Below are 26,829 nucleotides of genomic sequence, written 5' to 3' on the forward strand. Positions count from 1 at the left end.
CCAAAATACAACCACACTTCAGATTCGGTCCTCTTAGAAGTCTGAAAAATCTCCTGAGCGCTGTCACTGCCTTCCGCCATGTTTCCACACAAAACAAAACCTATGTTGCTGGCTGCACCTGCATCACACTGTTGCTAACATTGGTTGATGAGTTTTTCAACCCGCGGTAAACAAACACTGTTTTAATGATCATTTGAAACGGTAATACTAACCGTTTGGAATTTTACTGTGGTTTATCATGAAACCAGTAACCATTTCATCCCTAATAATTATCTAATCAAGATACATTAGTGTTTTATTTAAATATATATATATATGGTTTTACAAATGTCGGAAGAAAAATTCTACTTTGATATTACAGAGTATTTTATGTAGATTGTTGACAAAAAAAAAGACAATTAAATCAGTTTTAATCCCACCTTGTAACACACCAAACTGTGGAAAAAGTCAAGGGGTGTGAATACTTTCTGAAGGCACTGTATCTGCCAGTGGGAGCTATGCATTCTGCTTCACCATGGCCTTTACTAAAGAGTGCTAAGGCTGTTAAAAATCCATGCAATATATTCTGGAATGCAGTTGGAAGGTAATATAAATCTGTTAATTTCTGTGTATTCTGTCTGTCTGTTAGGACAGCTGCTAGTCTTCAGTTTCTTTTGGGAGAGTAGGAATCTACCCTCTATACAGACAGTAGTCTACACATGCCAACCTATACAGTCACTGATGCCGACAATCTAGGATTTGACTTGGAGAGACAAATAGAGAGAGCTTTATTAGACTATCTTTACTTTTTAATTTTTTAAAAACATTTTGTTTGAAAAAAGTCATAAGGTGCTCAGTATGTGATCAGAGTCTCAAGTGTAGCAGTAGCTGCCACCGTTAGACCCCAGGTTACATTTCTACTTAGCATGTAGCAGCTAAGTGGAACAGAGAGACAGATGAAACATCCTGCAGCAGTCTGTCTATAAAGGCATGGCTGCTCGCTTGACAACTATACAGGTGACTGACGGTGCGTATCCAGCCTTAAAGGTTTGCTCCACCTCCCACTCCTCTGATGCTGTCCACCACTTGCCTAAAGAACTTATTGTCCACTGTGGTGCAGTCACTGGAAATAGATGGAGAGAAAAGAAATGTGGATTAATGAGGCACTTTTCATCTGTGTGTCAGTATGTGTGGCGTGTGTGTGCATGCATGTGTACTTGTGACAGTTTTCACAAGAATGCGTGTGTACATACTGTATGTGTGCACATGTGCACCTGTCTCTGAGAGTTTGAACGAATAGGAGAAGGACTTGAAAGGAGTACGCTCTCAGCCCTGCTGTGGGTGTGGGGTCATGATGGTGCATAATTAGCTTGCTCAATGAGAAGAATAGCACACCAGATGATCAGACAGACCCATTATAACTGGTTAGCCAGACACCTCTGTGTAATTAGTAGTTGATTAATACAGGGCATTTGGAATTTCAGTAATGGGGTAACTATGTCGACCTCATAACTGTGTGGTGCACTGGGGTCTGCTTTATGATGAATGGGCTTCATTTACACAGTAGACTGAGGTCTGCACTGAGCAGGAGCACATGTAAACACACACCATATCATCAACATTTTCTGCTGAAAGGCTGCATTCTGGGTGAAGTGTTACGTGTCAGGGAAATAGATGTTCAAATTGGTCTTAGAAGGAGAAGTTCTAGAGAATTGGATAAGGTTAAGAATGTTTGCTTTCAGGAGACCCAATATGAGTGAGCTGCTGCTGTTGCTGAACATAAGTTAAAGCCATTGATCATTTGGTGACATTGTTGTGATGTGAAGCAAGAAACAGAAAATTGGAAAAGCGCCTCCCTGTTTTCTATTAACAGTTCATTGTTTTTGACACGATTACATTATTTTTCATTAGGCTTGCAGCTTGCAGGAATGTGTTTGTTCACCACAGCTTGAATGGTTTCATATCTGTCTGTCTTCCTGCACCAATCAATCTGAAAATGAAACCTGTTTGATAAATCAAAATACTTGAGGGCAAAACAATATAGTTTAGTAGGTGGTGTAGAGGTATGTTTATATATGAGAAGGTGTTTTGATGAACACCAATATCCATACTGTTTCCAAGTAGGACTATAAAAAAGGCTCTCATTGGTATTATTTACTCTTATGCTCAGTTTGTAACAAACACAGTTTTATTTTAAATCATCTCTACCTGGGGAAACTAATCAGGTACCTTGGCTAACCGGTAATTACTCATGTTCATGAGAAAAATAGGAAATAGCCACATGCGAACTTCCTCTCATCACAGCTTTTCCACTTTTTATAATGTATCTAACAAAAAGATGGACTGCATGTTTGGCCTTCAAGCCTTAACCTCAGTAAATAATTTACTGAGGAATAACAAATAATGCAAGCAATTACTGTAGGCCAGATCAGCCCTGAAACAAGCCAAGGAAGAATAAATAGCTTTGGGGAAATGTCTCTTAGCTAGATATTGTAAGGTGTGTTTGAAGGCATACAGCGCAAGTAAACCGTGTCGCAGTAAAAAATAATTGTATATGAAAGATTGTTTTTTTTCTCACAGATCATTCATTACTTTATTTGTTCTGATTTGGTTGTTGTATTGTGAGAGGTGGATTGGAGACCTGTTGTGGATGTGCAGCAGCACATAAAGACAGTGAGCCAATATAAGTAAATGAAGCACAGCAGGAAGCCATTATCAAAAGCGCCGTCCTGTGCACTTCTACAGTCATGTCCAGTGGGGCTTACTGATGCAGAAAGGCAGATTGATAAAGGTTGAGTCAGCAGTTTGAGCCCTGTGGTGATGTGGTGTACACCCTCCTGTCCTTATTCACCCTTACTCTCTAACGGGAAGTACACTGTCCTCCCACAGTTTGTCTCCTGGCTGGCTAACCTTTGACCCAGCCAGGGCAGAGAAGAGGAAGCGGTGAAGCTGTCTGAGAGAATGAGGGAAAGAGAAGGAATGAGAGCATGACAGTAGTGGTAGGAAGCAGAGATGATGTTCCCAGGAAGCAGCTGGATTGAAATCTTCCACGTGCCACAGGAGATTATGGCTCTTTATGAGGAAAATGGGCCCCGCCAATCAGGGAGCCTGTAGAAGGTTTTCCTGTAGAATGATACCTCCAATGGGATCTGGCACTTCATGCATTATTGAAAGGGCTGCTGGAATGCACCTCTGCAGCTGTTCTGTGAGGCCTAATGTGGAAGGAAAGAGTGTAAATCGCATTCTGTTGCAAAGTGCCAGCCCGATCAGCATACTCCTACAACCATGATAGATTCTGCTTAGAGTTAGTTCTGAACCTTCCCGTGATGAATTCATGTCATAAGCTGAGCACGCCCCCATCAACATCGACGGGGCTTTAGTGGAGTGGGTCGAGAGCTTCAAGTTCCTCTGTGTCCACATCACTAAGGATTTATTATGGTCCAAACACACCGACACAGTCATGAAGAGGGCACGACAATGCCTCTTCCCCCTCAGGAGGCTGAAAAGATTTGGCATGGGCCCCCAGGTCCCCAGAATGCTCTACAGCTTGCTGACTTAAAACATGTGCTTAATATGGGCAAAACTAAATACATGTTGTTTTTAAACTCCTATAAAAATATTTCACATGTTTCAAATTAACTACATGTTAACTCATTAGATGGTTCTCCAATCAAATGTGTTCCACATATAATACTTATGCATTTGGATTGACATGGATTTGATGTTTAAAAAACATATAGATGAGCTGTTTAAAAAGCTAAGATATAAAGTTAGCTTTTTCTACAGAAACAGATAGTGCCTTTTTGAATTGAACCTTTATTTAACTAGTCAAGTCAGTTAAGAACTCATTCTTATTTACAATGATGACCTACAAAAAGGCAAAAGGCCTCCTGCGGGGACGGGGCCTGGGATTAAAAAATAAATACAATATAAATATAGGACAAAACACGCATCACAACAAGAGACCCAACACTACATAAAGAGAGACCTAAAAAAACAACATAACAAGGCAGCAACACATGACAACACAGCATGGTAGCAACAACATGACAACAACATGGTAGCAACACAACATGGTACAAACATTATTGGGCAAGTCAACAGCACGAAGGTCAAGAAGGTAGAGACAACAATACATCATACAAAATCAGCCACAACTGTCAGTACGAGGGTCCATGATTGAGTCTTTGAATAAAGAGATTGAGATATAACTGTCCAGTTTGTGTTTTTTGCAGCTTGTTCCAGTCGCTAGCTGCAGCTAACTGAAAAGATGAGTGACCCAGGGATGTGTGTGCTTTGGAGACCTTTAACAGAATATGACTGGCAGAATGGGTGTTGTATGTGGAGGATGAGGGCTGCAGTAGATACCTCAGATAGGGGGAGTGAGGCCTAACAGGGTTTTATAAATAAGCATCAACCAGTGGGTCTTGCGACGGCTACACAGAGATGACCAGTTTACAGAGGAGTATAGAGTGCAGTGATGTGTCCTATAAGGTGCATTAGTGGCAAATCTGATGGCCGAATGGTAAAGAACATCTAGCCGCTCGAGAGCACCCTTACCTGCCGATCTATGAATTATGTCTCCGTAATCTAGCACGGGTAGGTAGGATGGTCTTCTGAATCAGGGTTAGTTTGGCAGCTGGGGTGAAAGAGGAGCGATTACGATAGAGGAAACCAAGTCTAGATTTAACTTTAGCCTGCAGCTTTGATATGTGCTGAGAGAAGGACAGTGCACCGTATAGCCATACTCCCAAGTACTTGTATGCGGTGACTACCTCAAGCTCTAACCCCTCAGAGGTAGTAATAACAGGGGCATTCTTCTTACCAAACCACATGACCTTTGTTTTGAAGGTGATCAGAACAAGGTTAAGGGTAGAGAGAGCTTGTTGGACACTAAGAAAGCTTTGTTGTAGAGCATTTAACACAAAATCCGGTGAGGGTCCAGCTGAATATAAGACTATCATCTGCATATAAATGGATGAGAGAGCTTCCTACTGCCTGAGCTATGCTGTTGATGTAAATTGAGAAGAGTGTGGGGCCTAGGATTGAGCCTTAGGGTACTCCCTTGGTGACTCCCAGATTTTCTGACTTTATACACTGCACTCTTTGAGAAAGGTAGTTAGCTAATAGGCCTATAACAGTCAGGATCAGCTTTAAGTAAAGGACTAACTGTGGTTGCCTTCCAAGCAATGGGAACCTCCCCAGAAAGGAGAGACCGGTTTTAAAGGTCAGAGAGAGGCTTGGCGATGATAGGGGCAGCAACCTTAAAGAATAAAGTTTTTTTTTTAGGTGAAGTTTCAGGAGCTCCTTTAGCACCTCGGGCTCAGTGACTGCCTGCAGGGGGGAACTTTGTAGCGGTGCAGGGGAAAAAGAGGGAGAAGCATCGGAGACTGTCGCATTAGAAGGGGTGGGAGATGAGGAAATGTTGGATGGGCAAGGAGGCAGGGCTGAGCTAAATAGGAATCCTGACTTAATGAAGTGGTGATTAAAGAGCTCAGCCATGTGCTTCTTGTCAGTAACAACGACATCATCAACATTAAGGGACATGGGCAGCTGTGAGGAGGAGGGTTTATTCTCCAGGTCTTTAACCGTTTTCCAGAACTTCTTGGGCTTAGACCCACAGAGAGAGAACTGCTCCTTAAAGTAACTAACTTTGGCCTTCTGGATAACCTGAGTGCACTTATTTCTCATTTGCGCAAATGATAGCCAGTCAGTATGCGTGTGCCGAGCCTTTCTCCAAATGCAATTTTTGAGGTGGAGTAACTTTCTTTATGGGGGCATGTTTGTTAACAATACCACTGAAAATTTCTAAAAAAAAGATCCAAGCGTCTTCGACAGTGGGGATCAAGCTGTTTCTTTACCATTTTACAGAGGCGAGGTCATGAAGGAAGGCTTGCTCATTAAAGTTTTTTAATTAACAAGCGTCTATGACAAATCAGGACAGGTCGTTTCACTGAGCAGCCATTACGAACACAGGCTGTAAAACAGTGATCACGATCACGATTACTTGTGAGGATAACATCGAGGAGAGTAGCCTTTTCTGGGTGTTTGGAGTCATACCTTTGTGGGATTGGTGATAATCTAAGAAAGATTTAGGGAGTTCATTGGTCAGGTGTTTTAAGCTTGGACTTGGTCAGGTGGTTTAAGTGGGGGGAAAATCCTACAATGTGATTTTCTGGAATTTGTTTCTCATTTTGTCTGTCATAGTTGAAGTGTACCTATGATGAAAATTACAGGCCTCTCTCATCTTTTTAAGTGGGAGACCTTGCACAATTGGTGGCTGACTAAATACTTTTTTGCCCCACTGTATATAAGCAGTTTAACAATTGGGATTACACATTTTGGTATAAGGGTATGATGAGCACGAGAGGCAAGCCATAATATATAGATTATAGATAGATGTACGAAGGGCTATATAAATAAATTTGATTTGATTAAAACATTAATGAGCGAGCTAAGATGGACGATATGCCTATTTGATCAGCACTTTTGAAATGGACAGAATTAAGATCATCGGCCATTCTTGCATACATAACAGGGAATTAAATAAGCAGAAAATTAAAGCTATAACAGTATTCTATGACATTTATCTCAAATTGGCTATAGGCTACTTGTGCACCACCAAGTCAGAACAGTAGGTTAAGTTCTGAGGGGGAGAGACCAAATTCTTGGTGCTCTTCAGGTCAGAAAGTTGGTGCTCTAGAAAAAGACATGAGATTCTTAGTTGGTGAACCGTTGAACATTTATTGTCTCAGTCGAAGCTCTTTTTTTTCTCAGAAGCTCTTTTTTACTCAGAATTCCCAGTTGTCTTGAACGCATTGAAGTCCGAGATTTCCCAGTTCAGAGTTCCCAGTTGTTTTGAACGCATTGATTTCCCAGTTCAGAGTTCCCAGTTGTTTTGAACGCATTGATTTCCCAGTTCAGAGTTCCCAGTTGTTTTGAACGCATTGATTTCCCAGTTCAGAGTTCCCAGTTGTTTTGATTGTGGCAGACGTTATGCTGGATTGACAGCATGGCCAATGTATTCAACCTTTTCTGGCTCTTGGTGCTTACCTTTTAAACTTGAAAAAGAGACCCTTTCAGACAGATGTTTTAAACCCAGACTTGGACCACTCACCCTCTCCACCGAATAGCAGGCAGGGGAAGCAAAATAGTGATTGCTTTGCAACGCAATACATTATATCTATAATTTCTCTGCATATGACAAGGGTTGAAAAGGATTAGCTTGTAGATTGTCAATGTGATTCATATATTTCGAAAGTATGATGTTGATCTGGTCAGTCCAATCAAAGCTACGGTAGATATAATGTGATTTCACATAAAAAATGTTGTGCCCTATGATCTTGAGCCTTCTTGGATGGGCACTTCTAATGTACCCAAGGGGGCTTGAACTACCTAGCCTCAGGAGTGACCGAATACTGAGCCAATCACAGTGCAACTAGAAAACATTACCAATATCTACACTCTGTGCTTTAGCTGGCTGTCCCTCCAACACAGAAAGCACTGAGGTCGGTTTAAACCCTTGCATTTTGGAGCTGCCTTACTCATATTCGTATGCGGCTTTATTAACTCAAGGATTTAAAAAAAAGTTGTTTGCAAGCTGACATATTATAACAGGAATTAATGCCGAAATAACATGCAAAACAGGCCATTTATAAAAATGGATTAAATAATATACAGTGCCTTATAGTATTCAGACCCCTCGACTTTTTCCACATTTTGTTACAGCATTATTCCAAAATTAGTTAAATTGCTTTTTTCCCTCATCAATCTACACACAATGTCAAAGCGGTGAAAACAGCGGCGAAAACAGGTTTAGAAATGAAAAACTGATATAACATAAGTTTTCAGACCCTTTGCTCAGTACTTTGTTGAAGCCCCTTTTGCAGCGATTACAGCCGCATGTTTTCGTGGTTATAACGCTACAAGCTGGGCACACCTGTATTTGGGGAGTTTCTCCCATTCTTTTCTACAGATCCTCTCAAGCTCTGTCAGGTTGGATGTGGGGCGTTGCTGCACAGCTATTATCAGGTCTCTCCAGAGATGTTCGATCGGGTTCAAGTCCAGGCTCTGGCTGGTCCACTCAAGGACATTCAGAGACTTGTCCTGTTGGAAGGTGAACCTTCGCCCCCAGTCTGATGTCCTGACCGCTCTGGAGCAGGTTTTCATCAAGGATCTCTCTGTACTTTGTGCCATTCATCTTTGCCTCGATCCTGACTAGTCTCCCAGTCATTACCGCTGCCACCACCATGCTTCACCGTAGGGATGGTGCCAGGTTTCCTCCAGACGTGACGCTTGGCCAAAGACTTCAATCTTCTTCATCAGACAAGAGAGTCTTTAAGTGCCTTTTGGCAAACTCCAAGTGGGCTGTCATGCCTGATTGGTGGAGTGCTGCAGAGATGATTTGAGGGTTCTCCCATCTTCACTGAGGGACTCCTTTCTGACCAAGGCCCTTCTCCCCGATTGTTCAGTATGGCCGGGAGGCCAGCTCTAGAAAGTCTTGGTGGTTCCAAACTTCTTCTATTTAAGAATGATGGAGGCCACAGTGTTCATGGGGACCATAAATAATGCAGACATTTTTTGGTACTCTTCCCAGGCACAATCCTGTCTCGGAGCTCTACGGACAATTCCTTCAACCTCATGGCTTGGTTTTTGCTCTGACATGCATTGTCAACTGTGGGACCTTTAAATATACAGGTGTGTGTGCGCCTTTCCAAATCATGTCCACTCAGTTGAATTTACCACAGGTGGACTCCACTCAGGTTGTAGAAACAGCTCAAGGATGATCAATGGAAACAGGATGAATACTTATGTAAATAAGATATTTCTGTTTATTTTTAATAAATGTGCAGACATTCTAAAAACCTATTTTTGCATTGTCATGATGGGGTATTGTGTGTAGATTGCTGAGGATTTTGTTTATTTAATGCATTTTAGAATAAGGCTGTAACGTAACAATGTGGAAAAAGTCTAGGGTTGTGAATACTTTCCGAAGTCACTGTTTCTTTGGTGGGAATTTCCCCAAGAAGATTCGAGGCTGTAATCTCTGCCAAAGGTGCTTCAACAAAGAACTGATTAAAGGATCTGAATACTAATGTAAATGTGATATTTCTTTTAGAATGTCTATGGGGTATTTGTCATTATGGGGTATTGTGTGTAGATTGAGGGAGAAGAAAATATCAATTTTAGAATAAGGCATTAACGTAAGAAAATATGGAAAAAGTGAAGGGCTCTGAATACATACACAAAAAGCATGTTTTTAGCTAAACAGGTAGGCCTCAAAACAGTTGGGGTCTCCGATGTTTAGTTAATTTGTACATATTGACCTCAAATACCTCATGCCCCTACACAAAGACTCGGTACTGGTACCCTGTGTATTTATTATTACGTTTATCACTAGGTGTTTTACTTTTATATTACTTTTCAATGTTTTCCATCTCTACATTGTTGGGAAGGATTTCACTGTTAGTATTTTTTTATTTGAAAATCAGTTTATTTTCAGACTTAATTTACTAGTTTTTATTCAGTTTTATTTTGAAAGACATTTTGTTTTGTTTACAAAGCATGTAACAAATATAATTGGATTCGATTTAATATAGAGCAATGTTTACGTTGCAAATATAAATATGAATTATTGATATAAATGTTTTCTGCCCCCTGTCCTGCTTTTTGAATGCATTATAAGTTTAGGTTTATTTGGATGTATGTTATAGTGGTCATAATTCAAGCACTAGTGACCGTAAAGATTTTGTAGTGGTGATATGATGTGGCACTGTATATTTGCATTCAAATCACATCGTTGCAGTTGGGTTTGTTAAAGTTCACTCTTTTAACAATGCATCCTAAAAGCTCATGTGTTATCGACTACATTAATTATCATATACAGTACCAGCCAAAAGTTTGGACACACCTACTCATTCCAGGGTTTTTCTTCATTTGGACTCTTTTCTACATTGTAGGATAATAGTGAAGACATCACAACTATGAAATAATACATGTAGTAACCAAAAAAAGTGTTAAATCAAAATATATTTCAGATTCTTCAAAGTAGCCACCCTTTGCCTTGATGACAGCTTTGCACACTCTTGGCATTCTCTCAACCAGCTTCATGAGGAAGTCACTTTTGAATGCATTTCAATTAACAGGTGTGCCTTGTTAAGGGACACTGGGACACTGTAAAGTCCATGGAGAAAAAGAACACCTCCTCCCAGCTGCCCACTGCACTGAGGATAGGAAACTCTGTCACCACTGATAAATCCACTATAATTGAGAATTTCAATAAGCATTTTTCTACGGCTGTCCATGCTTTACTCCTACCCCGGTCAACTGCACTGTACCCCCCACAGCAACTCGCCCAAGCCTTCCCCATTTCTCCTTCTCCCAAATCCAGTCAGCTGATGTTCTGAAAGAGCGGCAAAATCTGGACCCCTACAAATCAGCCGGGCTAGACAATCTGGACCCTTTCTTTCTAAAATTATCTGCCAAAATTGTTGCAACCCCTATTACTATCCTGTTCAACTTCTCTTTCGTGTCGTCTGAGATTCCCAAAGATTGGAAAGCAGCTGCGGTTATCCCCCTCTTCAAAGGAGGGGACACTCTTCACCCAAACAGCTACAGACCTATATATATCCTACCCTGTCTTTCTAAGGTCTTTGAAAGCTAAGTTAACAAACAGATTACCAACCATTTCGAATCCCACCATACCTTCTCCGCTATGCAATCTGGTTTCAGAGCTGGTCATGGGTGCACCTCAGCCACTCTCAAGGTCCTAAACGATATCTTAACCGCCATCGATAAGAAACAATACTGTGCAGCCGTATTCATTGACCTGGCCAAGACTTTCAACTGTCAATCACCACCTCCTCATTGGCAGACTCGATAGCCTTGGTTTCTCAAATGATTGTCTCGCCCCGTTCACCAACTACTTCTCTGGTAGAGTTCAGTGTGTCAAATCGAAGGGTCTGCTCTCCGGGCCTCTGGCAGTCTCTATGGGGGTGCCACAGGGTTCAATTCTTGGGCCGACTCTCTTCTCTGTATACATCAATAATGTCCCTCTTGCTGCTGGTGAGTCTCTGATCCACCTCTATGGAGACGACACCATTCTGTATACTTCTGGCCCTTCTTTGGACACTGTGTTAACTTTTTAAGGTATAAGGGGCAGCATTTTCACTTTTGGATAAATAGCGTGCCCAATTTCAACTTCCTGCTACTCATGCCAAGAATATATAAGATATGCATATTATTAGTAGATGTGGATAGAAAACACTCTGAAGTTTCTAAAATGGGTTGAATCATGTCTGTGAGTATAACAGAACTTATGTAGCAGGCAAAACCCAGAGGACTAACCGTTCAGATTTTTTTTAGAGGTCTCTGTTTGTTCACTGATTTCTCATTGGCAAACGATATTTCTTAGTAACTTGTTTTCAGTGCCTACCTCTTCCACTGGATGTCACCAGTCTTTGGAATTTGGTTGAGGTTATTAATTTGTGCAATGAAGAAGTAGGGCCAACTAGGAATTACGTAACACTGTTGAGAGTTGCGCAAGACTTGAAACGTAGCTTGGTTTGTTGTGTTCCTGTATTGAACACAGATAGACCCGTCTCCAATTTGATCTAATATTAACTTTTAAAAATACCTAAAGTTGTATTACAAAAGTAGTTTGAAATATTTTGGCAAAGTTTATAGACAACTTTTAAAATATTTTGTTGTGACGTTGCGCATTTTGGAAGCTGTTTTTTTCTGGATCAAACGGGACAAATAAATAGACATTTTGGATATATATGGACGGAATTAATCGAACAAAAGGACCAATTGTGATGTTTATAAAACATATTGGAGTGCCAACAAAAGAAGCTCTACATAGCCCATCTATAATTTACCCAAACAACTACCCCTTCCCCTACTGTATTTATTTATTTACTCCTTTGCACCCCATTATTTGTATTTCTACTTTTCACATTCTTCCACTGCAAATCTACTATTCCAGTGTTTTACTTGCCATTTTGTATTTACTTCGCCACCATGGCCTTTTTTTTGCCTTTACCTCCCTTATCTCATCTCATTTGTTCACATCGTATATAGACTTATTTTTCTACTGTATGTTTGTTTTATTCCATGTGTAACTCGGTGTTGTTGTATGTGTCGAACTGCTTTGCTTTATCTTGGCCAGGTCGCAATTGTAAATGAGAACTTGTTCTCAACTTGCCTACCTGGTTAAATAAAGGTGAAATAAATCAAATAAAAAAGTTAATTTGTGGAATTTCTTTTCTTAATGCATTTGAACCGATCAGTCGTGTTGTGACAAGGTTGGGGTGGTATACAGAAGATAGCCCTATTTGTATACAGAAGATAGCCCTATTTGTATACAGAAGATGTATAGAAGATAGCCCTGCCAAGTCCATATTATGGCAAGATCAGATCAAATAAGCAAAGAGAAATGACTGACCATCATTAATTTTAGACATGAAGATCAGTCAAGCCGTAAAATGTCAAGAACTCTGAAAGTTTCTTCAAGTGGAAAACCATCAAGCACTATGAGGAAACTGGCTCTCATGAGGACCGCCACAGGAAAGGAAGACCAAGAGATACCTCTGCTGCAGAAGAAAAGTTCATAAGAGTTACCAGCCTCAGATTGCAGTCTAAATACATGCTTCAGAGTTCAAGTAACAGACACATCTCAATATCAACTGTTCAGAGGAGACTATGTGAATCATGGTTGAATTACTGCAAAGGAACCACTACTAATGGACACCAATAATAAGAAGAGACTTGCATGGGCCAAGAAACACAAGCAATGGATATTAGACCGGTGGAAATATGTCCTTTGGTCTGAGTCCAAATGTGACATTTTTGGTTCCATTCGCCATGTCTTTGTGAGATGCAGGGTAGGTGAAAGGATGATCTTCGCATGTGTGGTTCCCACCGTGAAGCATGGAGGAAGAGGTGTGGGGGTGTTTTGCTGGTGACACCGTCAGTGATTTATTTAGAATTTAAGGCACATTTAACCAGCATGGCTACCACAGCAATCTGCAGCGATATGCCATCCCATCTGGTTTGCGGGACTTGTTTTTCAACAGGACAATGATCCAAAACACACCTCCAGGCTGTGTAAAGGCTATTTGACCAAGAAGGAGAGTGATGGAGTGCTGCACCAGATGACCTGGCTTCCACAATCACCTGACCTCAACCCAATTGAGATGGTTTGGGATGAGTTGGACCGCAAAAAGGAAAAGCAGCCAGTGCTCAGCATATGTGGAAACTCCTTCAAGACTTTTGGAAAAGCATTCCACATGAAGCTGGTTGAGAGAATGGCTAATCTCAAATATAAAATATATTTGGATTTGTTTAACACTTTATTGGTTACTACATGGCATGTGTTATTTTGATGTCTTCACTATTATTCTACAATATAGGAAATAGTAAAAATAAAGACTTGGTGTGTCCAAACGTTTGCCTGGTACTGTAAATGCACTATTAAAGAGGTAAATCTGTATTTTCAAAGGTGCATACTGTTTGAATTGTCATGTATTATTCAATATTACATATTGGTCCTTGGAGTTATTCCTACACACTTGCTATAGTTTCAAGGCCTGAAAAATGGTCACCTATCCAATTCACCCAGACAGAAATATAAAGCAATATAATTACATTTTGAAAATTAAATGGATAATGTTGTAACCCACTATTCAACGTACTTCACTTTCCATCCTTCGACAGAATTTGAATATCCTTGTAAATTGCCTCATCTGTAGCCTTCTCTTTGAAAGGGTTTTTAGAGCGTTACACGTCTGTGGGAAAGGAGCTGTCCAGAGTTCTGACCACTCAAGCAGCCCAATCTCTGTGTATCTGAAGAGACAGCGACTCAGTTTTTTTCTCAGCTCTGAGCCTGTTAGACACGAATGAGGGCTCAAAGAAATGGCGTTTCTCATTCAACAAATTATTTTAGGGGTGATGGTTCAATGGGACTTCTCAGTTAGTGAGTAATGCCTGCATGACTATCATGCTGCACTGGTACAGGGTTAGTATGAACACCAATCAATATTACAATAGTTGGCAGTGCATTGGACGGGAGCTGTGCTATGTGTGTCAATGAATCTCAGCGCTTCATATTGACCCGATGTCGCTGCTCTGCTCAGCTCGACCAGGTTCAGTGGTGAATGTGATGGGGGTTTGCTCTAACGAATTCACTGGACCACTTGGTGATTGGTTTGTTCAGCAAGATTTGTTCCGTTTGTAGTAGAGCTTTGGCAAATATTCTAATGTGCAGAGCACTTTAAACATGATCACACACACACCATATGGGTGAGACACAGCAGTGGATACAGAGGCAGACAGACAGACAGAGTGTGACACAGATTTTACACCTGTTTGTTAAAATGGGAAGCTGTGGTTTGTCTATATCAGGGATGGGCAACTCCAGACCTCGGGGGCCGGAGGAGTGGTGTCACACTTTTACCCCCATCTCTAGCAAACACAGCTGATTAAACTAATTGTGTTCTAAACTGAAGATCATGATTAGTTGATTGTTGGAGTCCAGCGTGTTAGCTGTGGCTGGGGCAAAAGTGTGACACCAGTCACTGAGGACTAGAGTTGCCCATCCCTGGTCTAAATCAAATAGATTTCAAAACGATTGTGTGAAGCCTGCATGTCATGTGCTGACAACAACAATGAGAGATGGCACCAGCAGCACCAAATGCCATTGCCAGCAATCAAATAATCACATTTTTGTCTGTTTCAGTTTCTCCTCTGTGATTTAAAGAACTGTATGGCTGAGGATAAAACAAATACACAGAGAGCTCCATATATAAGTTTAAGTACTTTTCTTCTAATATCTCAGGAGTAAAGCTGATGGTGAGTTGAGAGAGAGATGACTCTGCTGTCCCTCTGTTGGCGATGTACTCTGAGGAGAAAGACTTAGGTGATCAACAGGGTATAGAAGAGAGGGAAATGGGAGTGGAAGGGAGGTAGCCATGTGGGATAGTATAGTGTTGAGAGGTAGCCATGTGGGATAGTATAGTGTTGAGAGGTAGCCATGTGGGATAGTATAGTGTTGAGAGGTAGCCATGTGGGATAGTATAGTGTTGAGAGGTAGCCATGTGGGATAGTATAGTGTTGAGAGGTAGCCATGTGGGATAGTATAGTGTTGTGAGGTAGCCATGTGGGATAGTATAGTGTTGAGAGGTAGCCATGTGGGATAGTATAGTGTTGAGAGGTAGCCATGTGGGATAGTATAGTGTTGAGAGGTAGCCATGTGGGATAGTATAGTGTTGAGAGGTAGCCATGTGGGATAGTATAGTGTTGAGAGGTAGCCATGTGGGATAGTATAGTGTTGAGAGGTAGCCATGTGGGATAGTGTAGTGTTGTGAGGTAGCCATGTGGGATAGTATAGTGTTGAGAGGTAGCCATGTGGGATAGTATAGTGTTGAGAGGTAGCCATGTGGGATAGTATAGTGTTGAGAGGTAGCCATGTGGGATAGTATAGTGTTGAGAGGTAGCCATGTGGGATAGTATAGTGTTGAGAGGTAGCCATGTGGGATAGTATTGTGTTGAGAGGTAGCCAGCAGCGAATCCTCAGCCCCAGAGAGTCCAGATGGTTCTGTTGAAAACAACAATGAAGTTCTATAATTCCAAAGGACCACCGTCTCCTGATTCAACAATTCAACTTCCCCCATAATTAGGAAAAATGCTGTAGTCACATACTTTAGATTGTATTCTCCGCTCAACTTACAATAAGAAACGCAAGCAATTTCCTGTCCATTCATAATTAGTGAAAATGCCCAAGCTCCTCAAGTTAACTTTGAACTCGTATTACTTTCCCCATCATATGAGGAGAATGGGTAGGCGATGATGGTGCACATACATTTAGCTAGATATAGCCTGTAGCTTTATTGGCTCTGAGTGCAGTGTTCCAGAGAACAGCCATGTGCGGAGCGCTTTCCCTTAATGGTATAGTGGCGTTTATTTCATTCTGTCTGTGTAAAGTACTGTATACTCCTGTGGAATCGCATGGCCGCCACTATTTTGATGTAATTTCTTGTCCTAGGGAGGAAATGCACCTTTAGGTTCCACCTTGGATGAATAGCAAAGGCTATTTATACATATTCATGAATTGGGTGTGGGAATTTCCATGTGGAGTTGAATATCAACAAATAAGGCACTGACAGCTATCAGTGTAGCTAGCTATCTTGCTAACCTAGCCAGCTAATGTTATCTGTAGTTGCGGTTGTATTTTTTTTTACTACACTGTATTCAAAAGATTAGCCAGCTGGCTCTATGGTTGGTTCTGGAGTTGGAAGCCTTCCGTAAATCATAAGCATTGATTAAGGGAAGACTTTGCCACAGATGTAAAACACTGGCCAATCTTTGACGTCGCCATCTATTGTTATTTCCAAGGTTTTGGCATCTTCCATAATTTGCGGCCGCGAATCCACCATAAAATTGCTAGAAAGAGTAAGATGACACTCCGGTAATTTGGATAACAATTGAAAGATGGCTGATATGCGTTTTTGTTTATTGTTATGACACTGTGCAGCGTCTGGTAGGTAGGCAGGCTGCTGCCAGTCTTCGGCTGCGGTACAAGCAAAGCCAAGTCAACCCGTGCTCATGGTTCTCACAGGGGAAGTGAAATGATAGACTACAATGACTTTGCTCATGATCATGTATGCCACAGATGACATGAAACTATGAGTTCCTTGATTTTTATTTTGCAGGTGCCTTTTAATTATCTGGATAGAAACTTGTGGTTCATAGCTAATGTGATACCATTCAAAGCAGTGGAGCGTGTAGCAATGCTAAACTTTAGTGGTCAAAAACATTCATCTTGGGACGACGGGGCGAGTGGGTTTGCTAAATGCTATCATCACGCAATCATACTATTATATCAAATGGTAATATATATTATTTATTTATTATTATTATTATTATTTTTAAATACAGACAAGCTCAAAAATAAGTAAAAATGTGGTCCCCCTGGTGGTACTTGAGGCGTCACTACAGACCCGGGTTCGATCCCAGGCTGTGTCAAGAGGCGGTGCACCATCGGACCAGCATCGTCCGGGTTAGGGGAGGGTTTGGCCGGCCGGGATTTCCTTGTCCCATCGCACTCTAGTGACTCCTTCTGGCAGCCCGGTCACCTGTAAGCTGACTTTGTTCACCAGCTAGACTGTGTTTCCTCCAACACATTCCGGGTTAAGTGTCAAAAAGCAGTGGGGCTTGGCAGGGTTGTGTTTCGGACGAAGCATGGTGGAGGTGCAAAAACATATTTTGTACCCGGTATTTTAATGTGCTCCATGGCTCAAGGAGGCCAAGTGGAGACAAGGCTGTTTGGCTCATCAGTCGCAAAGAGGAATACCTTTGCAGCTGTTTCTGATTAATAAACGATGCCATGCTGGTGAAAGGTATCATAAAAAAAACAGCCCTGAAACAAAACGTATGGTGAAAAATTATTTCTGTATCATAGGAAAAGACACAGCATTCACATGGATTTGAACAAAGTGGGCAGTTCAGATTTGTCACGTCAAGCCCAAATATATCATACTTTGACCAAAACAAAGACTTATTGACTTAAATCGTTGTGCAACATCATGGGACAGCTCTGGCCTTAATCTTTCAGCTTGAAAAAGTGCATTTCTACTGATGGTGGACTAAAGAGTGTGACTGCAAATGAACAATGTTCTGTGTAGGGCCAGAGACCCATTTAAGCTTAGGACTATGATGCAGGATAGCTATGTATACTGGTCTCTAACTTAGTACTTAAACTATCTCAATGAATTGTAATTCCATGTAAGATTGAGCCCCTCCTTCAAGAAGTGAGCACAATGTAATGGACACATCCTCCTCACATCCAGTTCTTATGTAGCAGTTTGTGTTACCTCTGCAAGGTTGAAACGAGTTAGACCAGCTTTGTCTTGAGTTCTCTGAAGTATCTAAAAAATGTGGAGCTTTATTCCAGCAGAGCTTGTGGCTACCCAGAGCTAGGTCTCTATCATTATGAGCATGGGGAAAACCTACATTGGCTAAATGTTTTTTTTCTTCTTTTTTCGAAAGAACCCTTTGCTTCTCCACAGTGGCACACTGGATAACATTTTCTCTCTGCGATGGAATGTCAATGTAATTGCATTGTATTATTTGCAACACACTGTACAGCAATATTGTCAGGGATTTCTAGTTTATTGCTTGAATTCTACACTGCGTCTGGTATTGTTGGCATGTAGACCATGAGAATGACTTGAGCGCAGCAGTGTGTTTGATTTATGACTGCTGGTGTTGTACTGCATCTTTTCATTGGGCTCTTCCCTATTCATACAGTGCAGAACCAGGCTAGTTTGTCACTTACGTTGTCGTATCGTCCTTGATTAATTGAGATTTTTTTCATTAGATTGTTTGATAAATGCATTCACAATGATTTGATTAATATACTGATTAGTAGCCTCTTTGTTTTTCAGATCTGAATGTGACAGCTCCAAAATGGTCAGGTATGTACACTGTTACACATGATGTAAGGCAAGTATTCAGGTAACACTTGATTAACTCTGATGACCATCTCTCCCGTTCACTCTCTCCCATTCCATCTCCCTCCACCACCCACCCATCTCTCTGAGTACGTTCTGGTTCCAGATAACATATGATGCCCTACAATCTCTAGTCTATAGCTGACCAGCTCTGTAATAAAACATGCTAGCAGAGACATGAGTGATTATCCTGTGTGCTGATGATAGTAGCAGCCAGGCACTGATGAGGTGCCTCATTGTCCACTAGAGACCATTATGATGGGGAAAATTATGGGTTTGAGTGCAACCCAAGGCTGCATTGTAATTTCCTCATACAGTCTATCTGTCAGGAGATGTATATGGGAGTGTCTTAGGAGATTCAGTGAAGCCATGGAGTGGTTTAAAGCTAGAATAAGTATACATCCTTGACGTGATGTGACTAGGGCTGGAAAACTTGACTGGCATGTCAAGTCGAGGTGCTTTTCTCCCCAGTGCCTAGTAGGGTTGGGAATTGCCGGGGACCTCACATTCGCACTGAGCTAAAGGGTAGATCTGCCGCTTTCAAGGAGCGGGACTCTAACCCGTAAGCTTATAGTCATAGACTCTTCTCTCTGCTACCGCACGGCAAGTGGTACCAGAGCACCAAGCTTAGGTCCAAGAGGCTTCTAAACAGCTTCTGCCAATGTAGAAATTGCTCTGTCATTTCTTTGTTGCTTAAATTCTACGCTGTTCACTAAATGTCAATTTGTGAGAAAACAAGCACGGAATAGCGTAGGGAATCATTGTACCATCTAAAATGCTGTGATATTTAAAACAGAAAGTAAAAGGTTCAAGAGTGAGTCTCCGCCATGTTACGGGGAAATGGGATGTGGGGGCAGGGAGGTTTAGTTTTGAATATAGCCTAGTGCTGTTGCAATTCACCTAGCTTCCACATAGGGGAGAGATTCTGCGAAATTCTAGGTTGTAGCACCTTTAAAAAGAAGATGGAGAACATGCTATGAAGGAAAAATACTGGAGTTTTGGAGCAGGTAGAGCCAACTGGCGCAAAAATAATATTACGATATTGTCCAAACAATATGACACGATATATCATGAAAAATGATATCCTGATATGTAGCTGTGTCCATTCCCCCCCTTCACTAGTCCCTAGTAAATAAACTGTCTTGTCTTGAGCTCCTTGTTTACATAGTATATGGATTTAATATCATGTGTCCATTCCCCCCCTTCACTAGTCCCTAGTAAATAAACTGTCTTGTCTTGAGCTCCTTGTTTACATAGTATATGGATTTAATATCATGTGTCCATTCCCCCCCTTCACTAGTCCCTAGTAAATAAACTGTCTTGTCTTGAGCTCCTTGTTTACATAGTATATGGATTTAATATCATGTGTCCATTCCCCCCCTTCACTAGTCCCTAGTAAATAAACCGTCTTGTCTCAAGCTCCTTGTTTACATAGTATATGGATTTAATATCATGTGTCCATTCCCCCCCTTCACTAGTCCCTAGTAAATAAACCGTCTTGTCTCAAGCTCCTTGTTTACATCGTATATGGATTTAATATCATGTGTCCATTCCCCCCCTTCACTAGTCCCTAGTAAATAAACTGTCTTGTCTTGAGCTCCTTGTTTACATAGTATATGGATTTAATATCATGTGTCCATTCCCCCCCTTCACTAGTCCCTAGTAAATAAACTGTCTTGTCTTGAGCTCCTTGTTTACATAGTATATGGATTTAATATCATGTGTCCATTCCCCCCCTTCACTAGTCCCTAGTAAATAAACTGTCTTGTCTTGAGCTCCTTGTTTACATAGTATATGGATTTAATATCATGTGTCCATTCCCCCCCTTCACTAGTCCCTAGTAAATAAACTGTCTTGTCTCAAGCTCCTTGTTTACATAGTATATGGATTTAATATCATGTGTCCATTCCCCCCCTTCACTAGTCCCTAGTAAATAAACTGTCTTGTCTTGAGCTCCTTGTTTACATAGTATATGGATTTAATATCATGTGTCCATTCCCCCTTCACTAGTCCCTAGTAAATAAACTGTCTTGTCTTGAGCTCCTTGTTTACATAGTATATGGATTTAATATCATGTGTCCATTCCCCCCTTCACTAGTCCCTAGTAAATAAACTGTCTTGTCTTGAGCTCCTTGTTTACATAGTATATGGATTTAATATCATGTGTCCATTCCCCCCCTTCACTAGTCCCTAGTAAATAAACTGTCTTGTCTTGAGCTCCTTGTTTACATAGTATATGGATTTAATATCATGTGTCCATTCCCCCCCTTCACTAGTCCCTAGTAAATAAACTGTCTTGTCTTGAGCTCCTTGTTTACATAGTATATGGATTTAATATCATGTGTCCATTCCCCCTTCACTAGTCCCTAGTAAATAAACTGTCTTGTCTTGAGCTCCTTGTTTACATAGTATATGGATTTAATATCATGTGTCCATTCCCCCCCTTCACTAGTCCCTAGTAAATAAACTGTCTTGTCTTGAGCTCCTTGTTTACATAGTATATGGATTTAATATCATGTGTCCATTCCCCCCCTTCACTAGTCCCTAGTAAATAAACTGTCTTGTCTTGAGCTCCTTGTTTACATAGTATATGGATTTAATATCATGTGTCCATTCCCCCCCTTCACTAGTCCCTAGTAAATAAACTGTCTTGTCTTGAGCTCCTTGTTTACATAGTATATGGATTTAATATCATGTGTCCATTCCCCCCCTTCACTAGTCCCTAGTAAATAAACTGTCTTGTCTTGAGCTCCTTGTTTACATAGTATATGGATTTAATATCATGTGTCCATTCCCCCCCTTCACTAGTCCCTAGTAAATAAACTGTCTTGTCTTGAGCTCCTTGTTTACATAGTATATGGATTTAATATCATGTGTCCATTCCCCCCCTTCACTAGTCCCTAGTAAATAAACCGTCTTGTCTCGAGCTCCTTGTTTACATAGTATATGGATTTAATATCATGGGTTATCAATAGTGCTGAGCGAATAATCAACATTTAGTGTTTATTTTTTATTAAACAACCAGTTGACTGACGTCTGTTCAATTGTTCGAATTGCAATGAGTTGTTTTTTTTTGAGCCCATCGCGCCTTTTCTCAAGAGTGAAATCAAATCATTCACAACATGAGAAAAATCAAGTCAAGAACTATGTGGGACGCTGGCCTGAAGGGAGTTGCAGTTTTCATTAAGCAAATATTCAACCTAGTTCAGCACAGAAACCTGGTAATTAACTACAATGACGATAATCCATTGCAGTGTTTTTTTTCCTGCTTGGATAGAGACGGGTCAGAGAAGAAGAGGCGAAAATCTATCCAAAATTATCCCAATGCGTTTCTACAGGCTTATTTTGGGCCTAAGCTTGTCGCCTGCTTTCCCACCTTTGGGAGAACAACTCCCAATGTTAGGGCGGAGAGATGAGCATCTCGTCATTATATATAGATCCAATATAAACTATTTTATTATGTATTATTTCCTTATTTTTTATTGATCAATGTGGACCTGACAGAATCAGTGGAATATTTTCTATGTTTTGAAAATTAAATGAACTATTTTTGGCTTTGGAATTTCCATTAAAAAGCTCAAAAACTTTTTTTTTTTTTTTTAACGATCGAACCAACCTCAAGAAGCACTTATCACTCAGCACTAATAATCCGCACATATGTTCCTGTTAAGCAGATGGTGAATTGCACTCTTACTCCTGCCTCTCAAGTTTTGTGTGTTTGTGTTTTTTTCTGAGAATAGAGAGATCCCTAGAGCTGGGTCTGTGTGGTTGATATACAGTAGATTCAGGCCTTCTCTGTTCTTTTCGCCCCTGATCTTTGTTGTCCTCCAGCCTCTTGTGTTCTGTACTGGCTGTCTTTTCTTACTGAGTTGACGGGGAAGGCGAGTGTCTGAGCCCTGGAGGTTTCTGCCTGTCATTGTCGAGTGTGTGTGTGGGGGGTGGGGGGGGGGGCGCACCCACTGAGCAGCATCACTAGCAAAGCCAGTGTACTAACATTGCAGCATTTCTGCCAGGGACTCAAACTGTGAAACACAATAGACTGGGGCCTCTATTCAATCAGTTAGTGGAACTGGCCCATAACCCATCCTGCTAATTAAGCCTTTATCCTATCACATGAGTAGTGTCAATCACTATAACTACAGTAGCAGCCTCTAGTTCCTCTACATTTCCAGTCTTCCAATAACAGTTAGTATGCATCAACAGCTGCCACTGCTAATTAACTCCCCAGACAGACATGCAATGCCTTCAGAAAGTATTCACACCACTTGACTTATTACACATTTTGTTGTGTTACAACCTGAATTCATAAGTTTACATTGTTTTTCTCTCACCTATATACACACAATATCCCATAATGACAAAGCAAAATTATGTTTTTAGAAATCTTTTCACATTTATTGACAATGCAATACAGATATCTCATTTAGATAAGTATTCACACCCCTGAGGCAATACTTTTTAGAAGCACCTTTGGCAGCAATTACAGCTGTGGAGTCTTTCTGGGTAAGTTTCTAAGAGCTGTGAGTCTTTCTGGGTAAGTCCCCAAGAGATGTGAGTCTTTCTGGGTAAGATTCTAAGAGATGTGAGTCTTTCTGGGTAAGATTCTAAGAGCTGTGAGTCTTTCTGGGTAAGATTCTAAGAGCTGTGAGTCTTTCTGGGTAAGATTCTAAGAGCTGTGAGTCTTTCTGGGTAAGATTCTAAGAGCTGTGAGTCTTTCTGGGTAAGTCCCTAAGAGCTGTGAGTCTTTCTGTGTAAGTTTCTAAGAGCTGTGAGTCTTACTGAGTAAGTCTCTAAGATCTTTCGACACCTGCTTGTGCAACATTAGTCTTGCCATGTTTTATTGTCAAATACATAGGTGCAGTGAAATGTGTAGTTTTACAGGGTCAGCCATAGTAGTACAGCACCCCTGGAGCAAATGAGGGTTAAGTGCCTTACTCAAGGGCACATCGACACACCTTGTCTGTTTGGGTGTTCAAACCAGCGATCTTTCGACCCAACACTCTAACCTACTGGCCCAACACTCTAACAGTTAGGCTACCTGCCGCCCTGTACTGTACCGTACTGTAGGGAGGATGGGCATTTTGAAATCATTTCACTATTAAATAAAATCATGCCATTTTCCCCCCCGGATATCCGTATAGTCGAAATTCATGTAAAAAAATGTAATTAAATTTGAAAAACTCCCAAATTTCAACTTGGGAACTGGCTTGCTTGACTTTGGTGCCGCTTGCTTGCAGCAGTGCGATGGGCAGTAGCCGGTGAGTTTTACACGGGAGGGAGAGAGCGAGCGCAACCATAGACTAGTTAGACAAACTTCCATAGGTCATCTATCATTCCACCTGGCTGTGCCTGTCTTGACTGCATCAAATCGATGTTAGGAAGCTAGCAAATGTAGCCAGCTATGTTAGCCAGCTAGCTAGCTAACGTTACCTTACCTTTTCCCGTCCTTGTCTACAACAACTCCATTCACATTAAACAATAGCCTACCTGATGGTTGCTCGTAGTTGTAGCCTACTACTTCAAATTTAACTAACTTAATTCCGTAATTGTAATTCCATTTTGCATTGATTATCTCCCACGTTGCTTGATACACAAGCTGTAGACAGTGGCACTTTGTAGACAGTGCCACAGTGCTACCTGACTGTAGACAGTGTCACTTTGTAGACAGTGCCACAGTGCTACCTGACTGTAGACAGTGTCACTTTGTAGACAGTGCCACAGTGCTACCTGACTGTAGACAGTGTCACTTTGTAGACAGTGCCACAGTGCTACCTGACTGTAGACAGTGTCACTTTGTAGACAGTGCCACAGTGCTACCTGACTGTAGACAGTGTCACTTTTTTATGGAGCGCACGTCATAAACACTACATTCTAAAGATTGTTGTTTTATTGAATTAATAATTTTATATGTCTTGGTATATCCTTGTGTAGCATTGTCACATAATTTAATATATCAAATTTAGACAAAGCCTTTTCATTGTTAAAAAAGAACTGTGATTATTTTTTTTAATGAACACCCACAAGTATTGGAATACGAACCTTTGTTCAGATTTTTGAATATTCAAATAACCATGCACATCCCTACTGTACTGTACTGTCCCAAATGTGTCTATGATTGGTTAAGATTTTGCCCGGCCAGGGTAGACTGACCAAATTTCATCTACTTTTCAACATCCATGGACATCCGGTGTGGGTCGGTGCTCAGTGCAGGCCAACAAATTTTCAGGGTAAGTTGCTAGATGCAGGTTGATTTGTTGCTAAATAACGTTGTGATTTTAAAAATTAATACATTTTTTAATTTTTAATTTTATTAACAACAAATCAATACATAAAGCACATGAGGGAACACAAGCATACATAGATTACAAACAATGGACAATCGAGCTAGGGGGCACAATATCACATTACAATTACACAAGGACCTTAAGGGACATGCAATTCTAACATCTTTTTTGTTAGTAGAGCATTTAACCGTCTTAATACAGTTCAATTTATTTTTGTAGGGTATGAAAATGTGGTTTTCTGTTTGTAAATTTACATTTGTGTATATGAAATTTAGCTAAAATAATAATGTAATTAATTACATAATAATGTTTCAGCTTATTAGTATTGTATGTAAAGAATCCAAACAGTACATCTCTCCACAATAGTGTAAAATCTTCATAAATGTGTTCAATTATAAACCTACTGATGTCTTGCCACCGTTTTCTTACATGCATACAATGTCAAAGATGCAACACTGTTTCTGGGTGGTCATTACAAAAGGAGCAATTTGAGTTGATGTTTTCCTTAAACTTCTTCATATAGTGGTTGGCAAGATTATATTTATGAATCATTTTAAAGGAAACTTCCTTCATTTTGTTAACAAGTAGGTATGTGTGTGGCAACATCCAAACTTTTTCCCAACCGATATTATCAATAAATCCATTCCAATAAGGCATAAGGTATAGATACAACATCCTGCTGAAACAAGGATCGTATCGCTTTGTTGTTGAATGGACCAAAAAATAACTGATGAGTCAACAGGGTCAATAGAAGGTAGGCTCTGAGGGTCAGGTCTTGACATGTTCCTGAATAACATAGCAACACCTGAGGGAATGGCATCTAAAACAATTGCAAAATCTTTAGGTGTTACAGGGACCTTGTTTTATTTATTTTTTTATTTTTTATTTCACCTTTATTTAACCAGGTAGGCTAGTTGAGAATAGGTTCTCATTTGCAACTGCGACCTGGCCAAGATAAAGCATAGCAGTGTGAACAGACAACACAGAGTTACACATGGAGTAAACAATTAACAAGTCAATAACACAGAGAAAAAAAGGGGAGTCTATATACAATGTGTGCAAAAGGCATGAGGAGGTAGGCGAATAATTACAATATTGCAGATTAACACTGGAGTGATAAATGATCAGATGATCAGGTAGAGATATTGGTGTGCAAAAGAGCAGAAAAGTAAATAAATAAACACTGTGGGGATGAGGTAGGTGAAAATGGGTGTGCTATTTACCAATAGATTATGTACAGCTGCAGCGATCGGTTAGCTGCTCAGCTAGCAGATGTTTGAAGTTGGTGAGGGAGATAAAAGTCTCCAACTTCAGCGATTTTTGCAATTCGTTCCAGTCACAGGCAGCAGAGTACTGGAACAAAAGGCGGCCGAATGAGGTGTTGGCTTTAGGGATGATAAGAATGATAAGAATTCTTTATAACTGAGTAAAAGACACTCTGCATTTACCATTTGGCTCACCAATAGGATATTATTTCGGAACCAATATTCTAAAAACAAAGAGGTATTTTTATACAATATAACCCGATTATTCCATATATAATATCTGTGTGGAGAAAAATTGTGTTTATAAATTAAGGACCATGACAAAACCTGCCGATGAAAAGCAGAAAGTTTCACTGGAACTTTGTCAATATTGCAAAACAACATGAAGTTAAGGCCACCAAAAGTAGAGAAGACATGATGAGGAATAAAATTCCAAATAGAAGTGGGTCGTTTTAGGAATTGTTTCATCCAATTGATCTTAAAAGTATTATTTAAAGTAGTAAAGTAGTAAAAGTATTATTTAAAGTAGTAAAGTCCAGAAAATTCAGTCCACCATTCTCATAAGTGTTCATTACAACAGTTTTCCTAATGTAATGGGTACGGTTTCTCCAAAGAAAGTTGAAAAGCATCTGGTCTATTTCTTTGCCTATTTTACTGTCAAGATATAAAGATAGAGCACCATATGTTAGTCTCGAGATACCTTCAGCCTTAGTTATTAGGACTACCTTTTAAAGATAAGTCCCTCTGTAGCCATTGATTTAGTTTCTTCTGGGTTTTTTAATAAGAGGGTTA

The 26,829-nt window shown here is 40.5% G+C and overlaps 1 protein-coding gene across 2 annotated transcripts in view; it reads left to right on the top strand.

Moving 5' to 3' along the window:
* LOC124045676 (IQ motif and SEC7 domain-containing protein 1-like) overlaps window positions 1-26,829 on the top strand; it is a 285,391-nt gene that overhangs the window by 25,073 nt on the left and 233,489 nt on the right. For both annotated transcript variants that reach the window (XM_046365174.1, XM_046365181.1), the window contains exon 2: window positions 18,423-18,452. In XM_046365174.1, coding sequence (XP_046221130.1) covers window positions 18,423-18,452 — 30 coding nt within the window. The remainder of the gene's footprint in view (window positions 1-18,422; window positions 18,453-26,829) is intronic.

Source organism: Oncorhynchus gorbuscha, linkage group LG10 (assembly GCF_021184085.1).
Source record: "Oncorhynchus gorbuscha isolate QuinsamMale2020 ecotype Even-year linkage group LG10, OgorEven_v1.0, whole genome shotgun sequence".
Classification (NCBI taxonomy): domain Eukaryota; kingdom Metazoa; phylum Chordata; class Actinopteri; order Salmoniformes; family Salmonidae; genus Oncorhynchus; species Oncorhynchus gorbuscha.